This window comes from Oncorhynchus tshawytscha, linkage group LG31, assembly GCF_018296145.1.
Source record: "Oncorhynchus tshawytscha isolate Ot180627B linkage group LG31, Otsh_v2.0, whole genome shotgun sequence".
Lineage (NCBI taxonomy): Eukaryota > Metazoa > Chordata > Actinopteri > Salmoniformes > Salmonidae > Oncorhynchus > Oncorhynchus tshawytscha.
The window spans coordinates 40,288,451-40,305,251 of NC_056459.1; the positions used below are offsets into that span (position 1 = coordinate 40,288,451).

The 16,801-nt window shown below is 47.4% G+C and overlaps 1 protein-coding gene across 4 annotated transcripts in view; it reads right to left on the reverse strand.

Annotated features, from left to right (window-relative positions):
- Positions 1-16,801, reverse strand: part of spire1a (spire-type actin nucleation factor 1a) — a 47,745-nt gene that overhangs the window by 12,859 nt on the left and 18,085 nt on the right. For all 4 annotated transcript variants that reach the window (XM_042310486.1, XM_042310487.1, XM_042310488.1 and 1 more), the window contains 6 exons: positions 13,675-13,800; positions 12,378-12,452; positions 11,801-11,965; positions 7,582-7,665; positions 6,817-6,946; positions 148-293 (listed from right to left, as the gene is read on the reverse strand). In XM_042310486.1, coding sequence (XP_042166420.1) covers positions 148-293; positions 6,817-6,946; positions 7,582-7,665; positions 11,801-11,965; positions 12,378-12,452; positions 13,675-13,800 — 726 coding nt within the window. The remainder of the gene's footprint in view (positions 1-147; positions 294-6,816; positions 6,947-7,581; positions 7,666-11,800; positions 11,966-12,377; positions 12,453-13,674; positions 13,801-16,801) is intronic.

Genomic DNA, 16,801 nt, shown 5'->3' on the forward strand with positions numbered 1-16,801 from the left:
ACTAGACACTCTGGATAAAGGACTAGAAACACTTGTTTGTGTGTGCAAGTCAAGAGCTTTCTTGTACTCCTCGTTGTAGAAAAAAGGCTTTTGTGTAAGTGGTGTATGAATAACAAACAATCACGTTCTATCCACACACACACGTACATCGGACTCTGAGCTTTCCAGTTCAGACAGTGTGGGCGCCTTCAGGAGCCTCTTCCTCTGATGCAGAGCCCCTCCCACCCCGGGAGCTGGTGGACAGGACAGGGTACTGGTGGCGTGCTTCCTGGGGGCATCTGGAGTGGACAAGTCTGTGGGAGGAGTCAGAGGACAGAGGAAAAGGAGAACATTAGTCACAGGGAGACAGGAAAATAGAAAGAAAGAAAAAAACATTGAGTAGGTCTGTCCAAACGTTTGACTCGTACTGGGAGACTGTTCAATGCCTAAAATAATGGGCTAAATGCATGTACAAAAATAAATAAATGGTTTCCTGATCTTTATGTCTCTCAGATATTTGACAGACTCTTCAGAACAAACCTTGGTTTTGGGGGGAGACTGTTGTTCAAGGCGTTTGTACGGGCTAATAGCCGCAAGGCCAACAACACATTAATCAAATTATGTATACTGGATATATTTATTATACTTCAAGGGGTCCTACAATTCTAAATCAAGATTATCTTTGGTATGACCTTCTTTAAAACATTCCACATAGTGTTTATACAATTCCACTAAGCTAAGTACAGAAACAATGTTTAAAAAAGGCACCAGCATTACAACTCATTGGGTTAAACTGGTTTACCTCTAGAGGCAACATCAATTATTACTGTGAGAAGGAAAACTAACCTAAATATTGATGATACCGTCAGTAAAGGCACAAATAGGCACCCACAAAGACAGTTGATTTTAAAGATACAATTTGGTAGTATTCTGAAATACATTTCCTCTCATTCAAGTCCAACACTATGTACATCATCTCACACACACAAAAGGTGTGAGAACAGTAATAATACCAGAGCTGCGGTTCAGATCTTGAGGGGTGCTGATGATTTTGTCTGCTCCTATAGGAGGGAACATCTTCAATATGGTCCTGTCATCGTCATCAACACTGTATTCCTCCCTAATCATCAGTCTGTGTTACAGTCAGGTCTTTAGGCTGCTCCTATAGGAGGGAACATCTTCAATATGGTCCTGTCATCGTCATCAACACTGTATTCCTCCCTAATCATCAGTCTGTGTTACAGTCAGGTCTTTAGGCTGCTCCTATAGGAGGGAACATCTTCAATATGGTCCTGTCATCAACCCTGTAAATAAAGACACTACCTCATAATGACAAAGCGAAAACATGTTCAGAAATGTTTGCAAATGTATAATTGTTTGTATTTTTTAAAACACCTTATTTACATCAGTATCCAGACCCTTTGCTATGAGACTCGAAATTGAGCTCAGGTGCATCCAGTTGCCATTGCTCATCCTTTGACAGTGCATGTCAGAGCAAAAACCAAGCCATTGTCTATAGAGCGCCAAGACAGGATTGTGTCGAGGCACAGATCTGGGCACCAAAAAATGTCTGCAACATTGAAGGTTCCCAAGAACACAGTGGCCTCCATCATTCTTAAATGGAAGAAGTTTGGAACCACCAAGACTCTTCCTAGAGCTGGCCGCCCGGCCAAACTGAACAATCTGGGAGAAGGGCCTTGGCCAGGGAGGTGACCAAGAACCCGATGGTCACTATGACAGAGCTACAGAGTTCCTTTGTGGAGAATCTTCCAGAAGTACAACCATCTCTGCAGCACTCAACCAATCAGGCCTTTATGGTAGTGGCCAGATGAAAATCACTCTTCAGTAAAAGACACATGACAACCTTCTTGGAGTTTGCCAAAAGGCACCTGAAGAATCTCAGAACATGAGACAAGATTCTCTGGTCTGATGAAACCAAGATTGAACTCTTTGGCCTGAATGCCAAGAGTCACGACTGGATGAAACCTGGCACCATCCCTACGGTGAAGCATGGTGGTGGCAGCGTCATGCTGTGGGGATGTTTTTCAGTGGCAGGGACTGGGAGACTAGTCAGGATCGAGGGAAAGATGGAGCAAAGTATTGAAAGATTCTTGATGAAAACCTGCTCCAGAGCGCTTGAGTGGCCCAGCCAGAGCCCGGACTTGAACCCAATCGAATGTCTCTGGAGAAACCAGAAAATAGCTGTGCAGCGACACTCCCTATCCAACACGACAGAGCTTGAGAGGATCTACAGAGAAGTAAAGGACAAACTCTCCAAATACAGGTGTGCCAAGCTTGTAGCATCATACTTAAGACTCAAGACTGTAATCGCTATCAAAGGTGCTTCAACAAAGTACTGAGTAGAGGGTCTGAATACTTATGAAAATGTAATATTTCAGTTTTTGCTTGGTCATTTTGGGGTATTGTGTATAGAGATTGATGAGTGAAAAAACAATTTAATCCATTTTAGAATAAGGTTGTTACAAAATGTGGAAAAAGTCAAAGGGGTCTGAATACTTTCCCAAGGCACTGTATACCATAGTGAATCATGGTGACGGACAGGCCAGGCAGGCAGCCTTTAGTGTTACAGGGTAATCCGTCCCCTGTAGGAAGCACTTTAGTCAGCACTGCACTAACCATACCTAATCATAATAACCCTACCCCACCATACTATAACCCTAGCAGAACCCAACCATTACCCCACCCAACCATCACCCCACCCTACCATCACCCTACCCAACCATCACCCCTTACTTTAAAGCATGTCTGTCTGTGTTTGGGTCTGAACATGACATTCAGATGGGGGGTGATATTGTCAGAGTAATTTAATGGACACAAGGGAAAGCCTTGTGTTACAGGGTAATCCGTCCCCTCTAGGAAGCACTTTAGTCAGCACTGCACTAACCATACCTAATCATAATATAACCCTACCCCACCATAATATAACCCTAGCAGAACCCAACCATTACCCCACCCAACCATTACCCCACCATAATACAACCCTAGCAGAACCCAACCATTACCCCACCCAACCATCACCCCCACCCTACCCAACCATTACCCCACCCCACCATAATACAACCCAAGCATCACCCCACCCAACCACTACCCCACCCCACCCAACCATTACCCCACCCAACCCAACCATTACCCCACCCAACCATTACCCCACCCAATCACCCCACCCAATCACCCCCACCCCACCCAACCGTCACCCCACCCTACCATTCCCCTACCCAACCATCACCCCACCATAATACAACCCTAGCAGAACCCAACCATTACCCCACCCAACCATTACCCCACACAACCCAACCATTACCCCACCCCACCCTACCCAACCATTACCCCCACCCCACCATTACCCCACCATAATACAACCATCACCCCCACCCTACCCAACCATCACCCCACCCTACCATTCCCCTACCCAACCATTACCCCACCCCACCATAATACAACCCTAGCATCACCCCACCCAACCATTACCCCACACAACCCAACCATTACCCCACACAACCCAACCATTACCCCACCCAATCCCAACCATTACCCCCCTACCAGAACCCAACCATTACCCCACCCAATCACCCCCACCATAATACAACCCTAGCAGAACCCAACCATCACCCCACCCCACCATACCCCACCCAACCATTACCCCACCATAATACAACCCTAGCAGAACCCAACCATCACCCCACCATAATACAACCCTAGCAGAACCCAACCATCACCCCACCCCACCATAATACAACCCTAGCAGAACCCAACCATTACCCCACCCAACCCAACCATTACCCCACCATAATACAACCCTAGCAGAACCCAACCATCAACCCCACCCAACCATCACCCCCCATCACCCCACCCAACCATCACCCACCCCACCCAACCATCACCCCACCCAACCATCCCCCTACCCAACCATCCCCCTACCCAACCATCCCCCTACCCAACCATCCCCCACCCAACCATCCCCCTACCCAACCATCCCCACCCAACCATCACCCACCCCACCCATCACCCACCCCACCCAACCATCACCCCACCCAACCATTACCCTACCCAACCATTACCCCACCATAATACAACCCAACCATCACCCCACCCAACCATTACCCCACCCCACCATAATACAACCCTAGCAGAACCCAACCATCACCCAACCCAACCATTACCCCACCCAACCCAACCATTACCCCACACAACCATTCCCCTACCCAACCATTACCCCACCCACCATAATACAACCCAACCATCACCCCACCCCACCATCACCCCCACCCCACCCAACCATTACCCCACACAACCATTCCCCTACCCAACCATTACCCCACCCACCATAATACAACCCAACCATCACCCCACCCCACCATGTCTGTCTGTGTTTGGGTCTGAACCTGGTAGATTTATACATGACATTAAATCAGATGGGTGGTGTTATTGTCAGAGTAATTTAATGGACACAAGGGAAAAGGTGATTTGACTTACTGAATTGGAGTTCATAAGTGTGCCTGCTCCACTTAGCCAGCACTGGGAGTCTGGGCTGCATCATGTTAGCTCCACTAACTCACTGCTAGCCTGCACTGGGAGTCTGGGCTGCATCATGTTAGCTCCACTAACTCACTGCTAGCCTGGGAGTCTGGGCTGCATCATGTTAGCTCCACTAACTCACTGCTAGCCTGGGAGTCTGGGCTGCATCATGTTAGCTCCACTAACTCACTGCTAGCCTGTACTGGGAGTCTGGGCTGCATCATGTTAGCTCCACTAACTCACTGCTAGCCTGGGAGTCTGGGCTCCATCATGTTAGCTCCACTAACTCACTGCTAGCCTGTACTGGGAGTCTGGGCTGCATCATGTTAGCTCCACTAACTCACTGCTAGCCTGGGAGTCTGGGCTCCATCATGTTAGCTCCACTAACTCACTGCTAGCCTGTACTGGGAGTCTGGGCTGCATCATGTTAGCTCCACTAACTCACTGCTAGCCTGTACTGGGAGTCTGGGCTGTATCCTGTTAGCTCCACTAACTCACTGCTAGCCTGGGAGTCTGGGCTGCATCATGTTAGCTCCACTAACTCACTGCTAGCCTGGGAGTCTGGGCTGCATCATGTTAGCTCCACTAACTCACTGCTAGCCTCTGGGCTGCATCATGTTAGCTCCACTAACTCACTGCTAGCCTGGGAGTCTGGGCTGCATCATGTTAGCTCCACTAACTCACTGCTAGCCTGGGAGTCTGGGCTCCATCATGTTAGCTCCACTAACTCACTGCTAGCCTGGGAGTCTGGGCTGCATCATGTTAGCTCCACTAACTCACTGCTAGCCTGGGAGTCTATCATGCCTAACTCACTGTACTGGGAGTCTGGGCTGCATCATGTTAGCTCCACTAACTCACTGCTAGCCTGGGAGTCTGGACTGTATCATGTTAGCTCCACTAACTCACTGCTAGCCTGGGAGTCTGCATCATGTTAGCTCCACTAACTCACTGCTAGCCTGGGAGTCTGGGCTGCATCATGTTAGCTCCACTAACTCACTGCTAGCCTGGGAGTCTGGGCTGCATCATGTTAGCTCCACTAACTCACTGCTAGCCTGGGAGTCTGGGCTGCATCATGTTAGCTCCACTAACTCACCGCTAGCCTGGGCTGCATCATGTTAGCTCCACTAACTCACTGCTAGCCTGCTAGCTGTCTGAATCGCCGTGCCTCCAGCTCACCTTGCTACTCACTAGACCCTATGATCACTCAGCTGCACATGCCTCTCCCTAATGTCATTATGCCTGGTCTATTGCGGTTTTGGTTAGTGATTGTGTTATTTCACTGTAGAGCCTCCAGCCCTGCTCAATATGCCTTAGCTAGCCCTTCTGTTCCACCCTCCACACATTCCATGACTTCAACTGGCTTAACTGGTGCCCCTAGAGACAAAACCTCTCATCGTCACTCAATGCCTAGGCTTACCTCCACTGTACTCACATTCTACCATACCCATGTCTGTACATTATGCCTTGAATCTATTCCTCCGCGCCCAGAAATCTGCTCCTTTTACTCTGCTCCGAACGCACGAAACGACCAGTTCTTTTAGCCTTTAGCCGTACTCTTCTCCTCCTCTGGTGATGTAGAGGTTAACCCAGGCCCTGTAGCCACCAGTACTACACCTATTCCCCAGGCGCTCCCATTTGTTGACTTCTATAACCGTAAAAGCCTTGGTTTCATGCATGTTAACATCAGAAGCCTCCTCCCTAAGTTTGTTTTATTCACTGCTTTAGCACACTCTGCCAACCCGGGTGTCCGAGCCGTGTCTGAATCCTGGCTTAAGAAGGCCACCAAAAATCCTGAAATTTCCATCCCTAACTATGACATTTTCCGACAAGATAGAACTGCCAAAGGGGCCGGAGTTGCAATCTACTGCAGAGAATGCCTGCAGAGTTCTGTCATGCTTTCCAGGTCTGTGCACAAACAATTCGAGCTTCTACTTTTAAATATCTAGCTTCCCAGAAACAATTCTCACTGTTGCCGCTTGTTACAGACCCCCCCTGTGCCCTGGAAACCATATGTGAATTGATTGATTGCCCTGCCCCCCCCCATCTATCTTCAGTGTTCGTACTGCTAGGTGACCTAAACTGGGATTTGCTTAACACCCTGGCCATCCTACAATCTAAACTAGATGCCCTCAATCTCACAAATTATCAAGGAACCTACCAGGTATACAAATTATAATCTGTGACACTAATATAATAATGTGTCATATGTGGGAATGAAATGGAGTGAGGGTCAACTTTTGTGTAACACCGGCCGAGCTGGGCCGCGTCCCGGCTGCATGCAAGCGTGCGTGTCCTGCTCACCCAGGCGGTTGCGTCGGGTCACGTCAGGTGAAACAGGCCGTAGCTTCCTTTCCTGTTTGATGCCCTCTAAGAGACGCTCATGTAGGGTCTGCGGCCACGCAGGGTGAGGCTTCAACTTCCTTCCAGTAACCTACAAGTAGACAGACAAGCAGATAATGAATTCTGTGCAGGAGGCTCATCAACCATCCACAATAAAAACATGTACTGAAGCAGCTGCCCTTCCTTTCAATTCAACAAAACTGGATTCATCCCCTTAGGAGCAAGAAGGTGTCACAAGGGCAATAATTACAGTCTAGAGTGTACAACTGTGCTCTCAGTCGTAGCAATAGGAGGCTGCCAGACACACCATCTTCCCAATTCATCCGCCTCATCATCATCATGTCTGTCGCAGCACAGCAGCTGTGTCCATCAGAATTCATCCCCATCATGTCTGTCGTAGCACAGCAGCTGGGTCTGACGCACTAGACTATTTAAAATCGCGACCATGTTAACAATGTGAAATAGGTCTGCATCATAGACATGCATGCTTTCACATTTCATATTCTTTATAATATACATAATTGAACAGCACTCCCAGGGTTGAGAGGTGGTCAGAGACTAGGTCAGTACTCCCAGGGTTGAGAGGTGGTCAGAGACTAGGTCAGTACTCCCAGGGTTGAGAGGTGGTCAGAGACTAGGTCAGTACTCACAGGGTTGAGAGGTGGTCAGAGACTAGGTCAGTACTCACAGGGTTGAGAGGTGGTCAGAGACTAGGTCAGTACTCACAGGGTTGAGAGGTGGTCTGGAGCGGATGAAGTCCAGGATGACCTCATGAGCACTCTTTAACCTGGGAGGGACGTCTCCATTCAGCTGGAGTAACAACACATCAGAACAGGAGAGGTAATGAGTACACACACACATACAAAATGCTAACGTCAGCTGTTATTGTAATGGAGAGAGGTTAGCATGTCTTGGGATTTTCATATTTGTAGATGAACTCACTCATTCAAGACTATCCGTAATCATGGTAGAGAGAATCCACATGAACGGACAAGTGTTAAGAAACATATTCTATTGTTATTTACCAGAAAAGTGACAATACATTATTTACCATCCATTTCTATTGGGCAGAAAGTAATTGAAACAAATCGAAACAGCAAAAAAATATATAAAAAAAATATAAAAAAAGTTTGCATCCAAAAAGTTCGATGTGATCACTGCGTCCTAGGAATGTGAGACCAAACACTAAAGTTGAGTCGTTTAATACTGTTGGGTTCTGAGAATATGGAAATATATTTATTCATGTCACTGATGCAGTGCTGAGGTTTAGAGGGCCTACACAAGAGGTTAAGGGCTATAGGAGGAAGGTATATAGCAGAGGGTCTAGACCACTGGTTAAGGGCTATAGGAGGAAGGTATATAGCAGAGGGTCTAGACCACTAGTTAAGGGCTATAGGAGGAAGGTATATAGCAGAGGGTCTAGACCACTGGTTAAGGGCTATAGGAGGAAGGTATATAGCAGAGGGTCTAGACCACTAGTTAAGGGCTATAGGAGGAAGGTATATAGCAGAGGGTCTAGACCACTAGTTAAGGGCTATAGGAGGAAGGTATATAGCAGAGGGTCTAGACCACTGGTTAAGGGCTATAGGAGGAAGGTATATAGCAGAGGGTCTAGACCACTAGTTAAGGGCTATAGGAGGAAGGTATATAGCAGAGGGTCTAGACCAAGGGTTATAGGAGGAAGGTATATAGTTAGACCACTAGTTAAGGGTTATAGGAGGAAGGTATATAGCAGAGGGTTTAGACCACTAGTTAAGGGCTATAGGAGGAAGGTATATAGCAGAGGGTCTAGACCACTGGTTAAGGGCTATAGGAGGAAGGTATATAGCAGAGGGTCTAGACCACTAGTTAAGGGCTATAGGAGGAAGGTATATAGCAGAGGGTCTAGACCACTAGTTAAGGGTTATAGGAGGAAGGTATATAGCAGAGGGTTTAGACCACTACTTAAGGGCTATAGGAGGAAGGTATATAGTGGGTGCAACTAAGCTTGGAATGTGTTGAGTGCAGGGAAGCCTATCTTTTATACTGTTTGTTTCTAAGATCTCTACCCATGTCACTGAGGGTAATGTATAATGTTTACATTACGCCAGGATATATCACTGAGGGAGAGAGGGTAATGTATAACGTTTACATTATGTCAGGGTATGTCACTGAGGGTAATGTAACACTACACATACAGCGCATTTGGAAGGTTGTGCCCCACCCTATGAGACAACCAATCAAATAAAAATGGGAGGGGGGGGGGGGCAAAGCTGTTAAGAAGCCTCTTTTGGACCTAGAATATGCGCTCTGGTAGAGCTTGCCATATGGTAGCGGAGAGAAGTCTATGACTAGGGTGGATGGAGCCTGAGAAGTTTTAGGGCTTTCCGATGACCGCCTTGTACAGAGGTCCTGGATGGCAGGAAGCTTGGCCTCTGATGTACTGGGCCGTACGCACTACCCTCTGTAGTGCCTTGCGGTCGGAGGCAGAGCAGTTGCCATAGCCAAACCGGATGCTCTCGATGGTGCAGCTGTAGAACCTTTAGAGGATCTGAGGACCCATGCCAAATCTTTTCAGTCTCCTGAGGGGGAATAGGTTTTGTCGTGCCCTCTTCAAGACTGTCTTGGTGTGCTTGGACCATGTTAGTTTGTTGGTGATGTGAACACCAAGGAACTTGAAGCTCTCAACCTGCTCCACTGCAGCCCAGTCGATGAGAATGGGGGCGTGCTCAGTTCTTTTTCCTGAAGTCCACAATCATCTCTTGTCTTGATCACATTGAGGAAGAGGTTGTTATTCTAGCAACACCCGGCTTGTTGTCAGAGATCAGGCCTACCACTGTTGTCATCAGCAAACTTAATGATGGTTTTGGAGTTGTGCCTGGCCGTGCAGTCGTGGGTGAACAGGAAGTACAGGAGGGGGCTGAGCACACACCCCTGAGGGGCCCCTGTGATGAGGATCAGCGTGGCAGATGCGTTGTTACCTACCCTTACCACCTGGGGGCGGCCCATCAGGAAGTCCAGGATCCAGTTGCTGGAGGAGGTCCTTAGCTTAGTGATGAGTTGAGGGCACTATGGTGTTGAACGCTGAGCTGTAGTCAATGGCAGTGTGGAGCGCAATAAAGATGGCATAATTTGGGCTCCCTAGTGGCGCAGGGTTCTAAGGCACTGCATCTCAGTGCAAGGTACGTCACTACAGTCCCTGGTTCAATTCCAGGATGTATCACATCCGGCTGTGATTGGGACTCCCATAGGGCGGCGTACAATTGACCCAGCTTTGTCTGGGTTTGGCCGTTATTGTAAATAAGAATTTGTTCTTTACCGACTTGCCTAGTTAAATAAAAATGACAAAATCTAAAACACATCTGTGAATCGGTTGGTATGCAAATTGGAGTGGGTCTAGGGTTTGTGGGATAATGGTGTTGAGGTGAGCCATGACCAGCCTTTCAAAGTACTTCATGGCTATAGATGTGAGTGCTACAGGTCGGTAGTCATTTAGGCAGGTTACCTTAGTGTTCTTGGGCACAGGGACTATGGTGGTCTGCTTGAAACATGTAGGTATTACAGACTCAGTCAGAGACAGGTTAAAAAATGTCAGTGAAGACACTTGCCAGTTGGTCAGCGCATGCTCGCAGTACACATCTTGGTAATCCATCTGGCCCTGTGGATGCTGACCTGTTTATAGGTCTTACTCATGTCGGCTACGGAGAGTGGGATACACAGTCATCCGCACCAGCTGGTGCTCTCATGCATGCTTCAGTGTGACTTGCTTCGAAGCGAGCATAGAAGTAATTTAGCTTGTCTGGTTGGCTCGTGTCACTTGGAAGCTTATGGCTGTGCTTCTCTTTGTGGTCTGTAATAGTTTGTAAGCCCTGCCACATCCGACGAGCATCCGAGCTGGTATAGTACGATTCAATCTGAACCGCAGTCTCAGGTCCTGAGCGCTCTGGAGCAGGTTTTCATCAAGAACCTTTCTATACTTTGCTCTGTTAATCTTTCCCTTGATCCTGACTAGTCTCCCGGCCACAGTCCCGGCCACAGTCCCGGCCACAGTCCCGGCCACAGTCCCGGCCACAGTCCCGGCCACAGTCCCGGCCACACAGCATGATGATGGTGCCAGGTTTCCTCCAGACATGACGCTTGGCATTCAGGTCCAAGAGTCTCGTTTCTCATGATCTGAGAGTCCATTAGCTGCCTTTTGGCAAACGCCAAGCGGGCTGTCATGTGCCTTTTACTAATGAGTGGCTTGCGTCTGGCCACTACCATAAAGGCCTGATTTGGTGTTCTTGGTCACCTCCCTGAACAACTGATTGCTCAGTTTGGCCAGGTGGCCAACCTCTAGGAAGAGTCTTGGTGGTTCTGAACTTCTTCCATTTAAGAATGATATAGAGACCACTGTGTTCTGGGGGACCTTCAATGCTGAATAAAGGAGAGAGAGGAGAATAAAGGTGTTCTCAACTTGCCAACCTGGTTAAATAAAGGTGTTCTCAACTTGCCAACCTGGTTAAATAAAAAGGTGAAATAAATAAAAATAATAATAAAAAATAAAAAGATTGACGAGGGAAAAACAATTATTTAAATCAATTTTAGAACAAGGCTGTCACGTAACAACATTTGGAAAAAGGGAAGGGTCTTGAATACTTTCCGAATGTATGAAAAACATCAGGACCCAAAAAGCATCTGAAGAGTAGAAAAGCTGATCCAGGATCCAATCATATGTCACACGCTTCATAAACAGGTGTAGACTAACAGTTACATGAAAATAGCATGAGCTCCTCCTGTCCAGCCAATCGTATTCATTATGACCTGAAAGGCCAAACTAAATCACAGAGCAGGACTCTGCAACGTTTCATGAATACGAGCTCAGCGACGTGGGACCGGACAGATGAGAGCCTCCCTTCACATTGACTTAAAAAACCATGATCCATCATTCCTCTAAGGTGATATTCTTCATGTTTAAGTCCCTCACCATGACGTTCCGTAGTTTGTATCGTTTGAAGCGGATGTCATCCATCAGCATCTCATAAGGTGTGAGCTGGAACTCTACAGGTAGGGGGCTGTACTGTCTCTCCTGGACCTTCTTCAGCTTGACCCCGTTACGCAGGTCACCCATCACCTGCATCCAGAACTTAGCCTGAGGGACACAGGATAATAGCAGGGTTGGGGTTAATTTCTAATTCAATTCAGAAAGTAAACCAAATTTCAAGTCTACATTTTCCTCATTTTACAGAATTGGAATGCAACTTTCAGTGTACTTCCTGAATTGAAATTGACCAACCACAGACAATAGTATCAACATTTAGAGCTTTACAGTATCTAGGTGTCAAGTATCAGAACTGTTCCTGTGTTGAGCGATAACAGAATTATGGTCTTTCGTACCACACCCTCGCGGTCTTTCTTACCACACCCTCGCGGTCTTTCTTACCACACCGTCCACAGCAGATTCTTCTGGTTCTCAGGGATACAGTATAGTCAAGCTAACTTCCGTTTCCCCTGAAAAAGTGATGCGGGGACTTTTTGCACCCGCTACATTAGGTTACGCTTACCCAGTCAGCGTTCTGTAGCTCGTTGACATCTCTGATTGGTTCCTCTCCAGTGTCTCGCTCCATCCGCCGCAGGATCTACAAGGTACAGGGGGAAGACAGATATGGAGAGCGTGAGAGGTGATATGTTTAATACAGGAGTTATGTTGCTATGCACTAGAAACAGAGCTCTGGGTCAACACCAGAAGGTCATGGGCAGTGTTATTTATCCGTTGTGTGTGTGTGTGTATTATATATACACACACACAATAAAAATATAAAAAAATAAAATTAAAATAAAAAATTTTAAAAGAGAGAGAGGAGGCGGGAGGGGAGAGGAGAGGTAAGAGAGAGGTGGCAGGAGGGGAGAGGAGAGGTAAGAGAGAGGAGGCGGGAGGGGAGAGGGGGGAGAGCGAGAGAAGGGAAGAGATGTAAGGTAAAAGGAGGATAAAGTAGTAGCTTAATCCGACTGCAGTCAGAGCAGCCAGGTTACACACAGCTACACACAGCAGCCAGGTTACACACAGCTACACACAGCAACCAGGTTACACACAGCAGCCAGGTTACACACAGCAGCCAGGTTACACACAGCAGCCAGGTTACAAATGGTGTAGGGAAGGAGAGGAAGCCACTGTAGACTATTTAGATACATCACAGAGACCTGCCAGTGTCCTTTGCCTCACTGACCCAGTTAAACCAGCCAGTCCCCTGCTGTCATCCCAGCATGCCTTGGGCTCCCCTCGGACTGGCTGCTGACTGTGCGGTGGACTGGACCCCATTGAAACACTCCCTTGTGAATCATTAATCTGTTGAAACTCTCAAATTAATCATTCATCTCCTCACTGACTCAGTGAACTAATGTAAATGGTCTCGCAGTAACTAGGCTAATTAGTTTGGACCAGGAACCCTTTCTGAATAGGGAGAAACCTGGACAGTGTTTTCTGGTCAAATATGGATAAACTGTTAACACACCAAGCAGCTTTGTCTCCTTTTGGAGATGTGCCTTGCCTGGTTAAGATCCTCATTCTGAGCAGGTCTGCAGAATATGGGATCATTCTAGCTAATTGATCATTTAAACACTTATACTGTTAGAGCTGTTGACTCCGGGCCTCTCCAACACACATTATGTCAAACTGATCAGCTGCTGCCGAGTCAGGTACCTCACCTCTTCAGTGAGTAAGTGACTGGGTGAATAAACGTGTCAGGGGCATTCTCACCTCTTCAGTGAGTAAGTGACTGGGTGAATAAACGTGTCAGGGGCATTCTCACCTCTTCAGTGAGTAAGTGACTGGGTGAATAAACGTTTCAGGGGCGTTCTCACCTCTTTGGCGCTCCTGATCTTCTCCAGGAAGCTGCGTAGCTCTCTGGTCTCGGCGTAGAGCGCCCGACACACAGCCTGGTAGTGGTTAGGGGCATCAGAGGGGCTGGGCAGGTGGGACGTACACAGCTGGAGGGAGGGACGGCAGACAAGGTCATATACTGATAATTTAATGTATACACAGATCATTAGAGGAAGGAGCTTGAGATGACAGCTCAGAACAGAGTGTGACGGAGGTTGTTGATGGATGATGTTCCCTAGCAACGGGCTCTAGTAAGTAATCCATTATCAGGACAATATCATTTAGAACACATAAAAAATGCAATCCATTAGGAAAGTATTCAGACCCCAAATTGTAATTGTAACATGCGCTGAATACAACAGGTGTAGATCTGACTGAAATGTTTACTTACCAACAACGTAGTTCAAGAAAAAGACTTGATTCAAATTAATTTTTTTGTACATCGAAATCAAAGTTTAAAAAAAAAAAACAATAACGAGGCGCCGGTTAGTAACGAGGCTATATACAGGGGGCGCCGGTTAGTAACGAGGCTATATACAGTGGGCACAGGTTAGTAACGAGGCTATATACAGGGTAATTTGTAAAGTGACTAAGCATAGTTAATAAACAGCGAGTATCAGCAGCACAAAAACTAATTTGTTGTTAAAAATCTGTCTTATGGCTTGTGGGTAGAAGCTGTTACGGAGCCTTTTGGCCAAGACTTGGCGTTCCGGTACTGCTTGCTGTGTGGTAGCAGAGAGAAGTCTATGACTTGGGTGACTGGAGTCTGAATTTTCTGGGCTTTCCTCTGATACAGCTTATTATATAGGTCCTGGATGGCAAGAAGCTTGGCCCCAGTGATGTACTGGGCCGTTCACACTACCCTCTGTAGCGCCTTACAGTCAGATGCAGGGCAGTTGCCATACCAGATGGTGATGCAACCGGTCAGGATGCTCGATGGTGCAGCTGTAGAACCTTTTGAGGATCTGGGAAGCCATCCCAAATCTTTTCAGTCTCCTGAAGGGGAAGTGGTGTTGTCGTGCCCTATTCACGACTGTCTTGGTGCGTTTGGACGATGATAGTTTGATGGTGATGTGGAACTTGGAACTCGACCCGTGCCACTCCAGTCCCAACAATGTTAATGGGGGCTTGTTCAGCCTTCTATTTCCTGTAGTCCACGAGCAGCTCCTTTGTCTTGCTCACATTGAGGGAGAGGTTGTTGTCCTGGCACCACACTGCCAGGTCTCAGACCTCCACCCTATAGGCTGTCTCGTCGTTGTCGATGATCAGGCCTAGTTGTGTTGTCAGCAAACTTACTGGTGTTTGAGTCGTGTTTGCCCACGCAGTCGTGGATGAACAGGGATTACAGGAGGGGGCTGAGCATGCCCCTGAGGGGCTCCAGTGTTGAGGATCAGAATGGCAGATGTGTTGTTGTGTACCCTTACCACCTGGGGGCAGACCATCAGCATGTCCAGGATTAAGTTGCAGAGGGAGCTGTTTAGTCCCAGGGTCCTTAGCTTAGTGATGAGCTTTAAGGGCACTATGGTGTAGAACATTGAGCTGTAGTCAATGAATAGCACTCTCATAGGTATTCATTTTGTCCAGGTGGGAAAGGCCAGTGTGGAGTGCAATTGAGATTGCGTCATCTGTGGATCTGTTGGGGCGGTATGCAAATTAGAGTAGGTCTAGTTTCTGGCATAACAATGTTGATGTGAGCCATGACCAGCCTTTCAAAGCACTTCATGGCTACCGACGTGAGTGCTACGGGGCAGTAATCATTTAGACAGGTTACCTTAGTGTTCTGGGGCACAGGGACTATGGTGGTCTGCTGGAAACATGTTGGTATTACAGACTCGGTCAGGGAGAGGTTGAAAATGTCAGTGAAGACACTTGCCAGTTGTGTACTGAAAGCATGTGTGAACCGTCTGGCCCTGTGGTTTTGTGAATGTTGACCTGTTTCAAGGTCTTGCTCATGTCGGCTACGGAGAGTGTGATCACACAGTCGTCCCGAACAGCTGGTGCTCTCATGCATGAGTCAGTGTTGCTTACCTCTATGCAAGCATAAAAAAGCATGGTAGGCTCGCATCACTGGGCAGCTCGTGGCTGGGTTTCCCTTTGTAGTCCGTAATAGTTGAAACCACATCCGACCAGCGTCAGAGCCAGTGGAGTAGGTTGACGCTTTGCCTGTTTGATGGTTCGGAGGGCATAGCAGGATTTCTTATCAGCTTCCGGGTTGGAGTCCCGCTCCTTGAAAGCGGCAGCTCTAGCCTTTAGCTCAGTGCAGACGTTGCCTGTAATCCATGGCTTCTGGTTGGGATATATACGTACGGTCACTGTGGGGATGACGTCATCGATGCACTTATTGATGAAGGCGATGACGCAGGTGGTATACTCCTCAATGCCATTGGATGAATCCCGGAACATATTCCAGTCTGTGCTGCAAAACAGTTCTGTAGTGTTGAATCCACGTCATCTGACCACTTCTATATTGAGAGTCACTGGTACTTCCTGCTTTAGTTTTGCTTGTAAGCAGGAATCAAGAGGATAGAATTATGGTCAGATTTGCCAAATGGAGGGTGAGGGAGAACTTTGTACTCGTCTCTGTGTGTGGAGTAAAGGTGGTCTAGAGTTATTTTTCCTCTGGTTGCACATTTAACATGCTGGTAGAAATGAGGTAAAACTGATTTAAATGTGCCTGCAGTATAGTCTGCGGCCACTAGGAGCGCCACTTCTGGATTAGCATGGTTTTGTTTGCTTATGGCCTGATACAGCTCGTTGAGTGCGGTCTTAGTGAAAGCATCGGTCTGTGGTGGTAAATAGACAGCTACAATAATACAGATGAGAACTCTTGGTAGATAGTGTGGTCTACAGCTTGAGGTACACTACACAACCCCTCCTTACCAGACATAGCTGTCCTGCCGATGCAAGGAAAACCCAGTCAAATGGACCAGTGTCATCGTTCAGCCACGTCTCGCAACATGAGATATTACAGTTTAATGTCCCATTGGATAGTCTTAATCGTAGATCGTTCCCATGGTAACTAATGGTGAATTACCGTGAGACCGGCAGTTATTTGCTTCACAATCACCGGCTGAAGAAATGTCATGACCGCCACAGTCCTATACATAC